Consider the following 20769-nt stretch of genomic DNA (forward strand, 5'->3'; position numbering starts at 1 on the left):
CCACGCAAAAGCATAAGAAATTGATTTAGGAGATATTTGGTTGAAGGAATTTGGAAATCAAATACAATACTTTTTTAATAATGAATTTCAAATACATGTATTTTTAAGTATAATATGGGCGGCAAAGAGGGGGTGGCGGCAACAAGAAATAGCCGGTAATAATAGTGGGTGGCGATGGCGATGGCGGTGGCCAGCTGCACTAGATGGTGGTAACGAGCAACTACGAGCAACAAATATACACGATGCATTTGAAAATCATTCGAATTGGGCAATCTTGAAATACATCAAAAATAAATTAAACGATGAAGTCCAAATATATTAGAAAATCCAACCAAGTGCCTAAATTTTCAAAATCCTCGCATTCCTTTTATTCTGCACTCTACTTCAAACCAAATAACCCCTCAGTGCAGCACAGCATCATCACCAGATGAAGCCATCCATGCACCAAAAAAACATTAGCAGTTTTATTGCATAAGGAAGAAGGTTACACTGATAACAAAAGTATATCGCTTCCCCAAGAGCATTACAGCCTAAGCTATAGGCTGTGTATGGATTGATCTCTGATAGCAATTTATATAAGAGATGAGCATCACATGGCTAGGAGCCTCCTAGTACAGATGGGTTCAACGGCTAGGATGAGGCAGAATAAAATAGCCCAGAAAGTGGGCAGGAAACGGAATGGAAAATACTACTGCAGCAGAATATCCTTAGTCTGCTTTGACAGCCCCCCTCAAGTAAATAGTTCGGTCACAAACTGTTAAATTATTTCAAAGAAGATGAAACGGTTGAAACTCGTGACTGGTAAAGCTTTTGCAAATATATCTGCAAGTTGATCATTAGTAGAGATGTGATGAACAATAATAGTGGACGACTTAATGCAATCACGAATAAAATGATGATCAACTTCGATATGCTTAGTTCTAGCATGAAATATGAGATTTTGAGCTAGAGCTAAGGCAGAGATGTTGTCACAATAAAGAGGTTTTGGTGTTTGCAATGGAAAATATTACTGCAGCAGAATATGCTTAGTCTGCTTTAACACACTAACCCAATAGTGCACATACAGATGTTGATATAGCAGTTTACATTAATTCCAATCCAGAAATATTTTATTAAAGTATTTTATTTAAACATAAAAGACCTTATTTCTTTATGCGTGCCCCAATTAATTAAGCAGAAAGTGCTTTTACAATAAAAGCAAATACACCATCTAATGTACTGTGGGATACTGATGTATTCCCCAATGGTTGCCTAGAAATAAGTATTCAGAAGGACTAGCGTTCCGAGCAAAAGATTTAAGAACTGGCGACAGAAATTATTCTATAGATGTAAGCCTCTCAAGTCCAGATCAAAAATCTCCTTTGCACCATGCGCCCCCACAGCGAAAGCATAAATGTTAGCATAGCACTACAAAAGCTTAAGTGCTTAATAATATTCAAAAGATGCCTGCATCACAAATGCTATTAGCATTTTTGCGAGCTAGATAATTCGCAGCAGCAGAATGGGAGAATTCTGCATCCTAGCTTTACACAAAGGTTCCACTCACAAACAGATAAATGAAAAGAGCTTAAATATCACCAAACTTTTTGAGTAGAAAATCCAAAAAGAGGAAAAATCAAGAGGCCCTGCCCAGTTGGAATACTTCCACCATGTGAATGTTAATTACAAGCCTTTGACCTTCCCCTTAACTTGAAGCGACAAGATTACATGAGCATGAAAAATTAGTAATAAAAATATGGAGGATTCTATAAGAGAAGAAAGGCAATCGAACAGTTGCGGCTAACTGACAATGGTCTGACAGTGAGGTCAGGCTACAGTGGCTCAATGAAGGCGCTAGTCATCTGACGGCAATCCAACGACAACGTTTCGGGTGGTAAAGGGTCAGAAACATGCGGTCAGGTGATGGTTGTTGGGGAAGTAAACACGCAGCGAACACAAACAAAAAAGAGAAAATGCAGCGAAAAGAATGAACACCAGGATTTAATATGAAAAAACCCAAAATCAAGAAAAAATCACGAAGTCACACCAAGCCAGAAATTCACTATGAAAATTGAGATAAACATGTACATATCTATTTCTCTCACACTCTCTTTTTGTCTCTCTTCACTATTCCACTGTTCTCGTACATGAACAAAAAAAAAACCACTTAAACAACCAAAGGATGCAACCCTTCATGAAAAAACGAGAAAGAAAACTGCCCAACCCACCTTGCAGTGCCGTGACGCCAAGTTTGGAGCATCGCAATCCTTCACTTTATTTCCAGTCTACCTGACAGCACCGCAGCTCCTTCGTCTGGAGCGCCGCAACGCTCCTTGGCAAACCGAGGTTTAGAGTGCTACAGTGCTTCGCTCTCTATCTGTCTCCAAGCAAACTATACAGTGCAACAACCCTTGAATACACAACACAGCAGCGCTATACAATTCTATTGGAAAAATATTTTTTCAATAACTCGACCAATAGAATTGAGGCCCGAGGCAACACTACAACTTGATTAATCAACACAATCATATTACACACAAAACTAATAATCTCCCATTTAGAAACTAATTGCGATCAATCCTTCTCTTAATTTGTAGCACCAACAATCATAGTATATCATAGTATTTATAGTGTAGCTCACCCCTGCTCTCATCCTTCATGAAAACCAATTAAAGCTATACATTGCTTCAGTTTACTAATTGTCACCTTCTTCGTTAGAATGTTTCTAGGATTCTTGGTCATGTGAATCTTCTCCAAAGATAATGACCATATTCCATAAGCAATCTGATGAAATGATATCGAAGTTTTTTTTTTTATGGAATAATATCGAAGTTGGATGTGCTTCATCTTGGCATAGAATATAGCATTTTTGGCCAGATGAATAGTGCTCATGCTATCACTATACAACTTCTCATTCCTTTGCCCTCTACAAAGAAACTTCTCAACCATATCATGTCCTTACTAACCTCAGTGATAACAGTATACTTAGCTTCTATGGTTGAGAGCTTAAAAAGGATCTATAATTTGAAAACCCAACTCACTGCAATCTTTTCCAAAATGAAGATTTAAACAGCTATGCTTCTCATACTATCAAGATCTCCAACAAGATCAAAATCTATTTACCCATGTAGATCAATCTATGCATCTTCAAAACAAAGAGCTTTGTTAACTGATCCTTTCAAGTACCTAAGAATTCACTTAACCACCTCACAATGAAGTTTTTCTGGGTTACTCATAAATCTGCTGACTACTCCCACTACATATGTTATATATAATCTCGTACAAACCATAGCATACATCAAACTTCTAACAGCTGAAGAATTCAAAGTCCTCTACATCTAATTTTGCTCAGCTTCAGATTTAGGTGATTCTTCCTTAAATAGCTGAAAAATGATACTCAAGAAAGTGCAACCTAAATTTGCCTCACTCATGTTGAATTTCTAAAACATATTCTGAAACAGTCTCCTGCCAGTCACCGGTTACTATAACTAGATTTAATTTTTTTTTAAAATATTATTTACTTAATTTGATTTACAATCTTAACTACATTAAAAATTTGTCCGTCTTATAATGTTGTTAGGCTTGTTATCTCTCAAATACATTTTGCCCATATCACCTTGAGTGTAGTTCTTGAATATCCCTTATTACGACTGACAAGAAATGAAGCACCTAAATTTATAACCAAATCCAGAGACAAATCAGATAATTTGACTAAAAATTTGTTGGTGATGCATTTGCGAAGTAACTTTTATCTTGACCTCCACCATTAGTCATCTTTGGAACAATATAGTCCTTTTTCAAATGAACTTTTTTTCACAATTCAAGCATATAACTTTCACTTTACTTGAATTAGATTTTTCTCTCTTGAATTTAGATCTTCCTCTACTTGGATTTATATTTATTATTTAAATCCTCTGACTTCAACATTAATAGAAAAATTTATATATTCATCATTCACCTTCCTGCAAACCTCTTTATTAAGCACTAACCCCACAATATTCTCAAAGTTCAACTTTGAAATTCCTAACGAATTACTCACAACAGTGACCAGCCCATCCCAATTATCTAGCAATGAAGATAACAATAACAATGCTCTCGCCTCATCATCAAACTTGATGTCAACTGATTCATCACAGTGTTTAGATATTCAGATGTTCTGCAATTGAAATGTAGTCTAACATCTTCATATTAAATAATTTCTTCATCAAGAACAATTTGTTTGAGGCTAACGGCTTCTCATACATTTTAGTTAGTGCAACAATGAGAGTGACTGTAGTTCTCTAATTTATAATGTTGAATGAAACATATGAAAAAGTGAAAGTCGAATCAAATCTAAGGTTGTATGATCAAGAACCTCCCACTCCTCCATAGTCATTGAATCTAGCTTCTTGGTGACAGCCAACAACAAATACAACTTATATTGGTATAGAAAATCTTCAATTTGCATCTTTCAGAATGCAAAGTTTGAACTGTTTAACTTCTCAATCTTATATTTTGTTTCATCGGCCATCACTGTCACTTGAACTAAAGAATATGGCTCTAATAACAATGCAGCTAGGGGTGTCAATTTCAGAATGCAGTTAGGGAAGTAAACATGCAGCTAGGGGTGTCAATTTCGGGTCACAGGTCGGGTTCGAGTCGAACTCGAACTGACCCAGCACTATTCGGGTTCCGGTCAACCCGACCCGTTTTTACAAACGGGTCGATTTTTCGGACCCGAACCGACCCACTTCGGGTTCGGGTCAACCCGACCTGACCAGCTTCGGGTTCGGTCATTCGGCATTTTCCGTACAAGCGACAACTCGCGGGAGATGGCAGTGCCCGCCGGTGGTGCAGGAAACTCGGGGCATGCACCAGACGGCGACACGACTCGTGCAGGCGACGACGTGACTTGGGCTATCGGGCAGGCAACGCTCGTCACGCGGGCAGGCGACCGCGACGCGACTCCGTCTCGGGCAGGCTACGCGCGGGCAAGCTACGCGCGGTCACCCAAGCAGGCGACCGCAACGCAACTCTGTCTCGGGCAGGCTACACGCGGTAACGTGGGCACCGGGGCATGCAAAGTGGGGCATCCGGGGCAGTTTTCGGGTCATTCCGGGTCATTTTCGGATTTCTGGGTCTACCCAAACCCGACCCGATTTTGCAAAAGGGTCAATTTTCCGAACCCGACCTGCTTCGGGTTCGGGTCAACGCAAACCCAAAATTTTATGGTCGGGTATTTGGGTCGGGTACAATATTGACACCCCTACATGCAACGAACACAAACAAGAAAGAGAAAGTACTGCGAAAAGAAAGAACATTAGGATTTAATGTGGAAAAATTCGAAACCAGGAAAAAATCATGGAGCCAACCACACCAAGAAATTCACAATGAAAATTGGAAGAATTTTATATATATATCTTTCTCTCACTCTCTCATCGTCTCTCTTCACTTTTGCACCGTTCTCGTACATGAACAAATAGAAGGAAACCCACTAAAACTACCAAGGGAAAGAACTCTTTATGAAAAATAAGAAAGAAAATTGCCCAGCTCGCCTCACAGTGTTGTGACGCTCCACTCTCTATATCCAATCTACCTGACAGCGGCGCAGCACCAGGATCTGGAGCATCGCAACGCTCTACTCTTTGTTTGTCTCCAAGTAAACTATACAGCGCCACAGCACTTGGATACATAGGCTGAAGCACTGTACCATCAACATCACAACGCATTTGATGATAGCAATTGGGTGATGGCATAATGGCGGCGATCGGGTGGTGAACTAACAACAACGATCAGGCAGCAAACGTTTGACGATGGTGGTACTCTGGTGGAGCTTCTAAATCTTCAAATCTTTGAGCACTCTTGCTTCTCAAGCCAAGGGTTCTCTTTCATGTAGAGGGGGTATATTTATAGATTTTTTAGAGTGGCATACTCTGTCAATATGGAGAAAATCTTAAATATTCCATCAAATGGCTTGTATCGATTCCCCTTGATTATAAAATGTTCATCCAACATCAAAGTGTATTAATGTTACTAGAATTAAGCGATCTTGAGTTCATTGGATTCATCTCATCTATACTTTTGTCTTAGCTATAAGCATGCTAAATTTGGATATCATGATTCATCCAATTATTATTCTAAAATTTTTTACCATACTTCAAGCTCTTGATATAGGCTGATTTGAACTCGAATGAGGTCACTTTTGGAGTAGTTAAGTTCATTTTGTCAAGCATTAATTTGAATATGAGTTCGTTGAAATCAAAATCTAGACGGTCCTGAATTTAATTTTAGAAACTTCCAATTTAAGTGTGCACCAAGATTCGTGCTTGATCAAGCCGATTTTTGATGATGTATCAAGCATCATCATAAATATAGCTGGGGGTTATGCTAGTATGGGAGTAAAATGATCAATTTCATTCATTTATTTATTTTTTATTATTTGGGTCATTTGCAAAAACGCTTTGCAGTTGATTTCTATTTAGGAAAAATGTCAATAGTCTTAAAACTTTGCAGAAAAAGGCTATACTTAATCCTATTTTCAGGAAAAGACAAACATTATATGCATTTGTGCTTGGCTTTTTTGAAACCTAGTATCACCATTTGTCATAAAACCCTACTATACAAGTTAAATAAAAGTCTAGTAGTAATATCAAGAATGCGCAATAAACACTAATAGTAATACCCAGGTAGCAAGAAAACCAAGAATATATGTCAGGACTTCAGAAACCCTAACATGTTTGCTAGGATTATTTGTCCTTTTTTATTCAAAACGATAGTATTTCTCAACAACAATGAACAAATTATAAAAAAATCCCCTTTTTTCATATTATCATCTCATTGGAATTTCTTCTCAAACATAATACAACATAAAGGCTCCTTGGATACAGCGATTCCATTATGTTCAACGAAAACAAACCATACAGGGCATAAAGCTTCCTCTTTGTACCTTTTAGTTTCTTCGTTAAATGGCTATCTGCAATTACAAAAGGATAAACCAAATAGCATGCCCCCATATATACCACTTAGTTCCGAACAGGAAGAGGGCAAGTAGCTTCACACCAACAGATTTTTTATTAATATATTGTCCACTTAAACCATCCATGAGCATTACTCAAGCCAAAATTACTGTATTGATGATTGGAAAAAACTTACCGGAACAACATAAAGCATTACATCTACGGAACAATGATGGCATTTCGGATATTACTCCACCACATCAACAACAGGCTTCTCCCTATGCTGCACATACTGATGAAGGATAGCTAGTCTCGCAGTCTCGAAGGCAAAGTATCCAATTGCAGAAAAACATGAGCTGTGCAAAACCCTAGGACCAATTCCCCTAGCCAGTCCCGCCCACCCCTCTTCCATCAATATCTGTCTCACAGTCTCTGATATCTTCTTCGTAGCCTCCCCATGAGCCTGCGTCATTAGCCTCGTCTTCACCACATCCAGAGGAGTAGTCAGCGATGCCGATAACCCCCCAGCAATTGCACCACACAAAACACTCTGTGCTGGCTCAAGATACGCATTTCCCGTCCTGCTCAACACGAAGCTCTTCAAGTACTCGAACGATGAGTAACTCAGAATCCCAGCGGGTAGATTCCGGAGTAAAGTTGCAGAGTAACCAGTGTACAGCCCCATGATGCCCTCTTTCTCAAGAATCCTGAGAACAACCTCCCAGGATCGGCCGGCTGCGCCAGTCTGCATCCGCTGGGTAATGAGCTCCTTGGGAACCATGATGGCGGAGGAGATTATGTTGCCCATGGCGCCGGCAGTCGGCGGGATAAGAAAGAGAGGGTATGCGGAGAATTTGGAGAGAAGGGATTTTCCGAACTCGCATGTGCCGAAATAGACAGCGGAGGAGGAAGCAGAGCCAACGAGCACGGCGGAGACTCCGCGGTAGAAGCCAAAGAGGCCGTGACTCCGGAAGGTCTGGAGAGCGGCGTCGAGGGCGCCGGCGTATATCTGGGCAGCGCCGCGAGTCTGGAGCTTGGTCTTGATGGTGTCAATTGGGAGTAGGCAAACGTAGGTGAAAGCTCCGGCGATGCCGCCCGCAGAGGCGCCGATGAGGGCGCGTTCCAGGACGGAGAGGGAGCGGTGGAGGGATCGAGATGGAGGAAAGGAGGCGAAGGAAGGGGAATTGAGCCATTGGGACCGAGAGGAAAGGGAGGTGGAAAAGAAAGTGACATGCCCTCTTCTTTTAGTGCGAACCGTGTTGAAATAGGGTTTCGGAGGAGAGCAGAGGAGAAGGGTATTGATATTGATGAAGAGGGAGTTGAAATCTTCAGGTAGTTCGCCGGAGGAATCAGAGAGTCGGAGATCCATTCCCGAGAATTTGCCTCAGTCTGATTTGGCGCTTAGAACAGAGAAATGGACAATTGATATTGCAGGACATAAATAATCTAGAGGCCTTTGCTTTTGTAAAAAATAGATGTATTAAGAATAAATTAAATGAATTTTCTATTTAAAATATGAGAATTTTACATACATATTACTTTATTTTATGTTATTTATAAATTTAACATCTAAAATATTAATATTACATGTCTATCACCCATATATAATTTTAATATCAAATATATCACTCCTATAATTTATTTCTACCATTCATATCATCATATAAATTTTAATATTTCATTACATGCACATAAATTTGTTCTATGAGTGGTAGGCATGTAATATTAATGTTTTAAGTATTAGATATATAAATATGATGAAATAAAGTGGTATGTATGTAAATCCCCCCTTAAAATATATTTGAATGCTTGTAAAAAATTTTTAAGAGTTTAGCTTTTTTATATTTGATTGTTTAAAAAGTAAAATCAGTTTTTGAAATAATATATGATTGGCTTCATCTCGAGTGTAAACACGTGTGTTTTGAAATGATGCTATTTAGAAAGCTTTATTTTAAACATAATGTATTTTGATAATGCATTTGAAAATCAATTTGAAGTTATTTTTAGTGTATTTAAAATTCATTCGTTTTAAGTTGATTTCAATAACACCGCTTGTTGTAAAGGTGACGACAATCATTATTGGTCATTGCCCGCTGCTATTGCCACAACTAGTCGTGCTCATCACCACTGGCTGCACTTACTGTCAACTATCTTCAATCAACAATTGTTTTAAATGCACAACTTTTTTTTTTTTTGCATTCTCTTATTTCAACCAAACAAAAGGGTAAAATTTAGCATTTGTAGTATACTTAACCAAACAACTTAAAAATATAAAATACACATATTTATGTTACATATAATTCATCTTGTATCAAACCAAATAACTCCTTATGAATTTGTTAGACTTCTAACATTACAATGCTTATGGATGCCAATTATCGCTTATTATTATATTATCAAATGATTAATTATTCAACTTAATAAATATCTTTGTTGTGTCCTGAAGTATTCGCGACATTAGAGAAATATAAAGTTTAACATCTTAACTTTGTACAAAGATCCAGCACGCAATCAGATAAAAAGTGAGGGTGTGTCATTCATAAGAGACACCAAGATTTTTACGTGGAAAACCCTAAAAGCGAAAAAAACCTCAGGGCTTGACCCAATTTGAATGAATTCATTATTATTTGCAGTCGAGTACAAATGAGGCCCTTTTTTTGGGGGAAGGCCTTAGCTTGATGTAACAAATGTACATCATATAGTGTGTTACATGATGGGACTTGAAAGAATCACTATTGATACATCAGTTTGGTCTATAGAACAATAGTTTTCGGGCGACGAAGGTCGAAAAGATCGTAGTCCGGTGACGGTGGTCGGAGGGACTGTAATCAGCGGGTGATAGGGGTTAGAAAAGACTGTTGTCTGGCAACGAAGGTCGGAATGACTGCATCTGTCTATATAGGTCAAAAGGACCGTTGTAGGTAGGTGATAGTGGCCAGAAAGATCTTTGTTTAGCAACGGATGTCGGAAGTACCGTTATCGGTAGGTGACACCAGTTAGAAAGATTGTTGTCTGGTGAAGGAGATCGAAAGGATCGTAGTCAGCTAGCGTCGGAGGTTGGAAGTTCAGCGATGGGCGGAAGTTCGGCATTATGTAAAAGTTTGACTAAAGTCCGGCAACTGACAAAAGTCTAGTGTTAGGTAGAAATCAAGCAATGGGAGAAAGTTTGGCATCGAGTAGAAGTCTGATGAAAGTCTGACGACCGGCAGAAGTTCAACGATGGGCTGAAGTTTATCGTCCAGTAGAAGTCGGATGAAAGTCTGACAACATGCAGAAATCCGACAACGGGGGGAAGTCCGACGTCGGGTAGAAGTCCGCTGAAAGTTTGGTGAAGGAAATAAGTTTGACAACGGGCGAAACTTCAACGTCGGGGAGAAGTCTGACTAAAGTCGACCGTCGGGCAGAACTCTGACGTCAGTTGGCGGTTGGGCAAAACTACAGCTTCAGTCGGCTGTCGGGCATAACTCAGGCATTGGTCGACTGCCAAGCAAAATTCTGACGTGAATCGGCGGCCGGGCAGAATTCTGACATCAATCGGCATTCAGGCAGAACTCCAGTGTCGGTGAGCTATCGGGTGGAAGTCTAGCGGTGGTCGAGGAAGAGTCTGGTGGCAAGAGAACTTATCATTCTTTTCTTGTTTGGGCTCTCTTCCCCCCTCCCCTTGGGCATTTTCTTCCTCCCCCCCCCCTTGGGGATCCCCTTCTATGAGAAATGATTGGTCTATTTATAGTTTTATGAGAATGGCATGACCAGCAAATAGGAGAAAGATCAAGTGTAATTTGGGAATGGTTTGAATGGACGGTTGAGGTTGAATCATTTGATCATGAACTATTTATTAGCCATTTGAATGTCTTTATGATATAAAAAATTCATGATCTTGGGCTCGTTGGATTTGTCTCATCACGTTGTTTGATTCGCCTATAGTGATTGCTTATGCATATCAACAATTGAAACCACATGAGAGAAATTATTCGATACATGATCTTGAGTTAGTTGTGTTGCATTTGCATTGAAGATTTGGAGACATTACTTGTAATGAGTCAGATGCGAGATCTTTACTAAACATCGGAGTTTGAAGTATACTTTTACTCAACAAGATTCAAATTTGAGTCAAAGAATGTGGTTAAAGTTGATCAAGGATTATGATCTATCTATTCAGCATTAGTCTGATAAGGCAAATATGGTAGCATATGCATTGAGTAGGAAGTCTTTAGGTACTTTTCTTTTTTTATATATAGATTTTCTTATTCGATATTTCAAGAAATTAGAGATAGATGTGGTATCTACTAATACAGATCCAAATTTATTAGCTCGGATGATTATTCAACCAACTATACATGAAAGAATTCAAGAAGCTCAGAAATCAAATACAAAGTATCTAAAGTTGAGTGATCATATTAAGTTTTATCAGAGTCATGAATTATCTTTATCTTATTATGGAATCATTTTCTATAAGGATAGACTATGGGTTCCTTCTATTGGTGAGCTGAGAGTTGAGATACAGCATGAGGCACATTACATGGGCTACACTATTTATTCAGGAAGTAGTAAAATATATGGAGATTTGAAAGTTACATGCTAATGGCATGGATTAAAGAAAGATATAACTGAGTTTATTTCGAAGTGTGAGGTCTGTCAGTTAGTGAAGGCGGAACATCAACGACCAAGTGGTCTTCTGCAGTCATTATCTATCCCTGAGTGGAGTAGATGGTGATAGACATTGCAATGAGTTTCCCCAGATCGAGGCAGGGACATGATGCCAAGGTTTAACTCTTTGAAGAGTTTGTGAATATTTGTATTAATAAATTATTGGGGAAATTCATGACTATGGTTAGTCATTTAGAAGTCTTATTTATTGAAGTCACCAATAATATCAAGATTGATTCGATTAATCTAAAGGTAAATATCGTGATGCAATGGATTAATGTGAATTCTTCATGGGTGAGTCAATTCATCAGAGGTGTTGAGTTTTTACTTGGGCATCTTGCTCATCAATGCTTAGCTGCTAAAGTGAAGCTTACCAATCTTATTATACAAGCCACATTATAAGTGGTGACTTCTTCTTTAAGTTTCATCAAGTTTATGCATACTTGTAACCACTCGATTTTTTTTTTTTTAATTTTATTAATGTTGACTATGCATTTGATGTTATTTTTTTATCATTTCAAACCCTTATGATCAATTGGCTACAATTTTTTTTTTGTTGCAAAATGATAGTGAAATGTCTCATATTTCGCTAAAAACTTAACTTGTGGAATGATGGAGGCATGTTTCAATTTCTTTTAACTTTCTTTATAAGTAGTGCAAAATGTTCCTATTCAAACATTTACTCATGTTACATGGCTTCTTTTGAGAATTCTATGCATTGAGAATTCTCCTCTTCCCCTTTGTTCTGAGAATTTTTATTTTTAAAAATATCTTTTGTCTTTTCTCAACTGTGTGAATAACTTTTTGGCTTCAAATTGGGAGTTTACCTTGTTGGTTTCTCAATACATCATGAATTTGGTGATTCTAAGATTGGTGAGGGCTTCACAATTTGAGCTATAAAATCAAATGAGTTCCATGATTCAAAGGAGGATGAGTTGCATTTTTAGAGGGTTTGGTTTTGTCTTGGACTACATGTCTAGGTCTACAATTCTTTGTAAAGATAGAGTCGGTCATCTATTATTATAGTATAATACCTACGTAGATAATGTCAATTTCATGAACGAGTATTTTAACATTCATTGTGTACATGTGAGAATAATGGGTAAGGCAGAGCTTAATTTTTTTCTTAGTCCATATTCACCATATAAGGGAACAAAGACATGGTAGTGCTTTCTTCAAAATATATAAAAAATGAATGATTTGAAAACCAAGTAAGAAACTAGAATAGGAGTTTCTTTTTTGTTAAGTTTGTAGGGGGGTGGCCTTTCATTACAGGATCTAGTGAGATTCTATCATTCATATTAGATGCTCTGTATTTGCCTAATGAGGAGATTGAGTTTTACCTCAATTTGTTGGAGAGAGAGTTATATTGCATTAAATATATCTCTTTTGTGATAATTGTGGCCACACTTGTGATTAATCATAAGCGACAACAAGGAAGACCTCATGTTTGCTGGGTAATATTCTAGCCAAGTCACTAACATGACGACTACTTAATTCATCATTACAGCTCCAATTGCCCCATGTCGATAATAACAATGACTTCTATTTCAATAGTAATTAATAATGCTTTGTAATTGTTATGATGTCAACTTCATATGTTGAAGTGGTCTCAAGAGTGGTTTCCTCTACACCCTGAATAAGCACCATCATGTTGTTGTAATGTAAGAAGGTTGAAAAAAACTAACAAGGAAAGCAAGGGTGACTTCTTCTTGATTCTTCCCATCCTTACAAAGATTTCAAGGTAGGTTGTCAATTGAGGAAGGGTAGTTGGAAATTAGTTGTGATGAAGAATGGTAATTAGTTTTCAATGTTAATGTCGACCCCCGGTTGCCAATAAATAGATTACAATTAGAGACTCATGATCTCATCCTTGCCTTTACATTCAAAATGCATGCATAATCATTTATTAAAGATGTCAGTGAAAAATCTCCGCATGCTTGTCATATGGTGATTCATTTCTTCATAGCAAAGAATGCTCTTCTTGACTAGCTCTCATGAAGTACTCCTTAGGAATAACGACAAGCTACCAATAAAATTAGCGCAACTTGAGAAAGAAAAACAAGCTCTAAAACAGACTACTTTATTCAGCCAAATATTAAAGAGATACTTCAAAGATTTCAGGAAAATGGTGGCCATTCATTCTTCTTGCGATCTTAAAGTATTTATTTGCATAATCAAGCAAGGCCTTAGTGTCTTCTCTCGTTGAGTCAGAGCTAGCCAAGAAAGAGATCATCTAATCATTGTGCTCGGCACAATTACAAATTGTTGAGTTGGAAGAGTCGCTGAGAAAGTCACAATTAAATCAATTTGAAACTTCATAAATGCTTGTGTTTGTCAAGTTCCTTAATCTTTTTTAGTACAAGAATGAAGTGGTGGGTAAATTCCAATAAGTTATAGCCTTCTTCTTTGATATTTTGGGGTAGTGGCACATAATCAATTTTGTGTGGTATAACTTTTATCTTCTTTTACAAGCGCGCCAACAAATTTTTGGAAGACGATGAGAGACTCGAAGATTATGAAGATAGTGAGTATCGAATGCTTGAGAATGTAGATAGTGAGCATCCAAAGCTTGGGTAAAATTTTATTTATGCATTTTTTTTTGTTGAATTTCCTATACACATGAATTCACATTTTATAAATTAAATGAAAAACATACAAGTTCATTTTCTTTATTGCCAATATATTTTTTAGTGTAAGCTATTATGTGAAGATTTGATTATTTGCTTTGATATTGAATGTCCTTGGCATAGTAAAATGAATTTTTTTAAAAATTAGTACTTTAATAACCATAGAGAATCTAGTCGATATGAGCAAATTTTATCTGGGAGCCTAAGCTCTTCTATAGGGAGCAGTCTTTGTAAATTTCAAAATTGGCCCTACACTGAGATCACTTTGACCCCAAACATAAATTAGTCTACCTTTTACTCAATTTATCGAGTATTTATTTTAGAAATAAGTCATTTCCAATATTAATCTAAGTTACTAACAATTCAATTCTAACTTAAAGTTGGCGAACTTCAAGTAAAAAAAATATCTTTCACTTTTTGAATTCAAACACCTTTTTTTTAATTCTTTTATTACTTTTATAAATATAAGTGTATCTATGATAATAAAGAGTTTTGAGAGAGAATAAAAGTTAATAATGTAATCCAAATTAGGTTGGTGAGTCAAGCTTTCCTTTTCATGCCAAATTTGGTGAGATAATTTTTTTTAAGAAACATTGGTTCTAACATATTACATGTCAACTGGGTTCCCTAAGTGAAGGGGATTCCTTTAAATATGAATTTTTTGAAGTGCTTGTAGTTCAACCTTGATTGTTTGCTACTCACAATGCTTAGCTTTTGGTCTGTAGCATCAGTCGTCGCTCATAGCACATAAAATGATGTTGGATCCAAATTCATCCAAACTATAATAAGAGGACTTCATAAGAATTTAGTTGAACACTGAGGGGAATTGGGGGGGGGGGGGGGGGGGAGTGGGGGGAGGGGGGGGGGGAGAGAGAGAGAGAGAGAGAGAGAGAGAGAGAGAGAGAGAGAGAGAGAGTGAGTGAAACCCATTAAGTAAAAATAAGCAAATCTCTTGAACATTAAGAAGTTACATCAATGGGTCAAAATTGTAAGTTATTAGGCCAAAGATGACAATACATCGATAGTTAAGTGTTTATATTGTTATAAAATGGTATCAGAGCAACATATCAACTGGAAGATGAGAACTAAACATTATATAGGTCAAAGTAATACGTCATGTGGGCCAACTCTTAAAGTACTATATATCCAGACTATCACTTGAATTTTTAAGGCTACCTCTAGAATCCTATCTACATGATAGATAATTTTGGGATAATGATACTAAGAAGAACATCAACTATTTAAGTGGGAGAGATTATGAAACTCATTAAGTAAAAATAAGGTAAACTTATAACATCAAGATGCCTTTGGTATAATGGTCAAAATTTCAATAAGAAACTTAAAAGTTAAGTGTGTTTTTATGGGAGCATTACTAAGATGTGACCTTTTGGTAAGTTACACTAATGAGACAAGATTGTAAGGTCATTAGGAGAAAATAGATAATAAATCATTAGTTAAGAGTTTGTGTTAGAGAGAGAGAGAGAGAGAGAGAGAGAGAGAGAGAGAGAGAGAGAGATTGAGATTTATTTATACATGTGCCACATAGTTGTATTGGGTGGGTTCAAATGGTCATATAACTCCATATTTATAGAATTCTTGAGTATTGCTGGAAAATTATATAAATTAGACAAATGCATGAGAAATACAAACTTCAATGTGTAGCAAAAAATGTATAATATTTATGAAACAAATAGACATGGACTACATACACGTGAGCAGATGCACATAATTGGGCTCGAATCTTGATAAGTTGACATCCAAGAGGGATGGGGCATTTGTTGTAGGGAATTTTTCATTTGCTGATTATGATGACTAACTCGTTAGTTGAAGTTACCCACGTGATAGAGGAAGTCACTATAAGGAACAAACCACTCACATGCCCGCTACTCCGTTCCTAACAACAGCAGATGACTCTCCTCTCTCAGAAAGCAACACCTAACTGAAGAATATTATACTCTTCCTCCTCTATATAGATGACATGATGTTCACTGTAGAGAATATGAATGAAAATCAAATTCACCACTCATGTTCTCTTTATGCTCTGTTTTTGCTAACCCTTTATTGATGCAGGTTTCTCTCATGGTATCAGAGCCATAGGGCTTCACAGCCGTGCTCACCATGTCAGAACGAGAAGCTTCCAGTGCCCAAACTGGTTCGCAACCCAGCTCTTCTCTCTCGGCATCCATGGCAAAATTCTCCATACCCTCTCCTCTAAAATTCCTCATGTCCAACATTAACAAAATAGTTATCACTCAGCTCAATAGCGATAACTACGCAGTTTGGAGAGTCCACTCAGCTCAATAGCGATAACTACACAGTTTGGAGAGTGCAGACGCTGAAACTTTTCTCCGCCAATGGGTTCAAAGGCTACCTCACCGGAGCTCAGCAACTGCCATCTGAATCTAGCACCGACCATCGACTATGGAAGCTAGTAGATCTAAATATGGTGTTGGCAATCTTCTCCACCATCTCTCCCTCCATACTACCCTTCACCCTCAACCTATCATCGGCTCATAGATTTGGCAAATGCTGGAGAATCGTCTTCAACCTATCAACAGGTCACGGGTCATTCAGCTGAAAAACACTCTTCACAACGTGACAATGGGCGACAGTTCAATGTAAGCGTATCTCGCACATATCAAAAGACTGGTAGACAACATCGCCGTAGCTGGATCTCGCGTTGATACCGAAGACATCATTCACTATATCCTCAATGGGCTTCCGGCTACTTACAACTCCTTCTGCACCTCTATTCAAACCTGTCAAACCTCCATTACACTGGAAGTTTTATACTCCCTGCTCTGTAGCAAGGAGATAAATATTCAGAACCAGCTGCTCAAGGATACCTCCCTATCCAAGGACAATGATGCATTCTACAACAACTTTTGTCCTAACAGAGGAAGAGGCAGTCAGTCCTCTCAATCTTCCCGTTCAACCAGAGGTAGAGGAGCTAACTACCGCAACCCAGGCTACGTCAGCACAGTAAATCCTCCCTCTGCAACACCCCGACCCACATGCCAAATCTGTAACAAAGTCGGCCACATAGCCGCATAATGCTGGCATAGGTGTAATCTCAGTTACACTCCAGCTCCACCACGTGTAATGTTCACACAAGCTCCGTCCAATTCTCCAGCCGAATGGGTTCTCGATTCAGGGGCATCAACCCATCTTACATCCGACGTCAACAATCTGCATCAACCACTTCCATATCAAGGAGATGACTCAATCTCGATCTCTAATGGCAGCACACTCCCCATCCAACACACCAGCGACAATATCCTTCCTCTACCACAATCCAACCGTAAGTTCTACCTTCGCAACTTACTTCACATCCCTGGCTTATCTCATAATCTATTATCAATTCATAAACTCACGACCAATAATAATTGTTCCATTTCCTTCGATTCTTCCGGTTTTCGTATAAAGGACCTCCAGGACAACCAACAATCCTCCATGGTAGAAGCCGAGACAGTCTTTATCCTCTGCCGACCCACTCCTTCAACCAGCAGAATCATGCTCTCCAGTCCATCCATGACTCCAGTCATCCTTGGCATGCCAGACTTGGTCACCCGCATCAACTCATCTTACATACCTTAGCCAAATTAGAATCCTCTATTAGCATTTCAGAAACCTCTCTTGTTTGCAAATTTTGTAATATGGCCAAAAGCCATAAACAACCCTTTAGTAATAGATCAACTGATGTAATTGCTCCCTTTATGCTAATCCACATTGACGTTTGGGGTCCAGCTCCGGTGTCATCCCTTAATGGCTACAAATAATATGTAATATTTATCGATGACTATACTAGATTCTACTTGCTTTATCTCATGAACACCAAGGCCGAAACTTTCTCCAATCTCCATCAATTCATAAACTTAATTCAAAATCAATTTAACAAAACCATCAATACACTTAGCTCCGACGGTGGAGGTGAATACACAAGTATTCAATTAAATCAATTTCTCTCCAAACTCGGCATTATACATTAATTCAGCTGCCCTCATACACCCGAGCAGAACGGTTTGGCCAAAAGGAAACACCATCATCTACTTGAAACGATCAGAACACTTATGCTGGCAGCTAATCTCCCTCATTACCTATGGGCTGACACTTTATCACAGCCAACTATCTCATAAACAGGTTACCAACCAAAGTTCGTTCCCTTCAAATTCCATTCCAACTACTCTACAACCAAACACCATCTTATCTGCATCTACGAACATTCGGCTACTCGTGCTTTCCATGGTTAAAACACCAAGCGCCTAATAAACTATCACCACGATCTCTCGAATGCACCTTTATAGGCTACTCTCCCACTCATAAAGGATACAAATGTTATAATCCCCTCACCCACAAAACCTACATCTCTAGGCATGTTGTGTTTGATGAACACACATTCCCGTTTCAAACTCTTCCCTCAAACTCACCCAATATCCCACCAGACACCACAATCTCCCCACTAATCCTACTTCCAACATCTACCACTAATCCTATAATAACCTCCAACTCATCCCTCCCAACCAGCTTTAGCTCCCCAATCACAAACTCAAACTCCCCTCCATACCAACCTCCCCTCCACAACTCTCAACTGAACCTCTACCAAGTTCAGCCCTTAACCACTCCCAAGCCGTCCCAACAATTCCACCTCCCCACCCCATGCAAACTCGACTGAAATCAGGTATCATCAAACCAAAATCCATCTTCAATCACCTAGCCAACCCAACTGATGACTTCACTCAAAATTCTTTCACTCAAGCTAACAAAAGCCCTCACTGGCGTGCTGCCATGACGGACGAGTTCGAGGCTCTCCACCAACAGGGGACGTGGTCCCTTGTACCTCCTCCCCCTGACCACATCATCCTCGGATGTAAATGGACGTACCGAATAAAACGAACCTCGATGGGTAAGATTGAAAAATATAAAGCCAGACTCGTGGCCAAAGGATTCGATCAACAACATGGAGTAAATTACCATGAGACATTCAGCCCGGTCGCTAAGCTACTGACCATTCGAATACTTCTAACGATAGCTCTCCAAAGAGATTGGCCAGTTATCCAACTAGACGTCTCGAATGCTTTTCTCCTCGACGATCTAAAAGAGGACATCTACATGCGCCAACTACAACGGTTCATCGACAAACAATTTCCATGTCACATCTGTCGCCTTCATAAGGCCATTTACGATCTGAAACAAACACCTCGATAATGGTACAACAAGCTCACAACACATCTCCAGCAAGCCGGTTTTCAATTCAGTAAATCAGATCCTTCATTACTGATCCACACTACCGGAATTACCTACATCTACATACTCATCTATGCAGATGATATGCTAATAACTAGCAACGATCACTCAGCCATTCATCATTTCCTATGTCAACTACAAGCAGCCTTTGCTCTCAAAGAACATGCTCCAGTATCTCTATTCCTTGGCATACGCATTACTAAATCAGCTGGAGGATTCTTTCTAGATCAACAAAAATATGCCTAGGACATCCTAGCCTCAACCGGCTTTCTCAACTGCAAGCCGTCCCCCACACTAAGTGCTCTAAAGCAAGTCCAATTTTTAAAATCGAACCAGTCCCCACATGATTCGTCCTTTTATCGTCAAATTGCGGGATCACTCCAGTACCTAACCATCATCAGGCTAGACATAGACTTCAACACAAATCAAATATGCCAGCGTATGCACAACCCGCAACCCAGCCACTTCCAAGCCTTAAAAAGCCTCCTCAGATATATACAGGGTACCATTAACTATGGATTACCCAATACTCGGGGCAACCTCAACCTACAAGCATATGCTGACGCCGATTGGGCATCGGATCAAACCAATCGCAAATCAATCACCGGGTTCTGCACCTATATTGGCTCTAACTTGATCTCATGGTCAGTCAAAAAGCAGGCAACCGTTGCCAAATCTTCCACTGAAGCAGAATACCGATCCCTGGCTGCTGCTACATCTGACATTCTATGGATGCGCCGCCTTCTAGCTGAATTTGGAGCACTCCAAACCCAACCTACAAAACTACATTGTGACAACACCTCTGCACTAGCTCTCATTAACAATCCTATCTTCCATGCTCGGACCAAGCATATTGAGATTGACTAACATTTCATTAGTCATCATATCAAGAACAAGGAGGTTCAAGTTCAACACATCAATTATATAGATCTCGCCGACATCCTTACCAAACCACTACCCATTTCTCGGTTTCAAGATCTGCGCACCAAACTAACTATCCTCCCAAAGGATAATCAGTTTGAGGGGGGGCTGTGAGGAATAAACCACTCACGTGCCCATTACTCCGCTCCTGACAACAACAGACGACTCTCCTCTCTCAGAAAGCAACACCTAATGGAAGAATATTCTACTCTTCCTCCTCTATATAGATAACAAGATGTTCACTGTAGAGAATATGAATGAAAATCAAATTCACCACTCATGTTCTCTTTATGCTCTGTTTTCGCTAACCCTTTCTTGATGTAGGTTTCTCTCAGTCACCAATTAATTGGGCGATTTTGATAACTCGTGTGAGAGAACTACTACCTTGTTTGAATGAAGTTGTCGACTTATAT

General features: G+C 38.9%; 1 protein-coding gene across 1 annotated transcript; it reads right to left on the reverse strand.

Annotated features, from left to right (window-relative positions):
• Positions 1 to 6761: 6761 nt before the first annotated feature.
• On the reverse strand, positions 6762 to 8350 carry LOC110094999 (protein MITOFERRINLIKE 1, chloroplastic). Its single transcript, XM_020820361.2, has one exon. The coding sequence runs from the start codon at positions 8281 to 8283 to the stop codon at positions 7162 to 7164; it is 1122 nt and encodes a 373-aa protein (XP_020676020.1). The 5' UTR covers positions 8284 to 8350; the 3' UTR covers positions 6762 to 7161.
• Between the last annotated feature and the right edge of the window lie 12419 nt (positions 8351 to 20769).

The sequence above is a fragment of the Dendrobium catenatum genome, unplaced genomic scaffold (genome assembly GCF_001605985.2).
Source record: "Dendrobium catenatum unplaced genomic scaffold, ASM160598v2 fragScaff_scaffold_716, whole genome shotgun sequence".
NCBI lineage: Eukaryota > Viridiplantae > Streptophyta > Magnoliopsida > Asparagales > Orchidaceae > Dendrobium > Dendrobium catenatum.

What these genes read in the sequence shown, in the direction of transcription:
- LOC110094999 (XM_020820361.2), bottom strand. Translation starts at nt 8,283, where the DNA reads ATGGATCTCCGACTCTCTGATTCCTCCGGCGAACTACCTGAAGATTTC.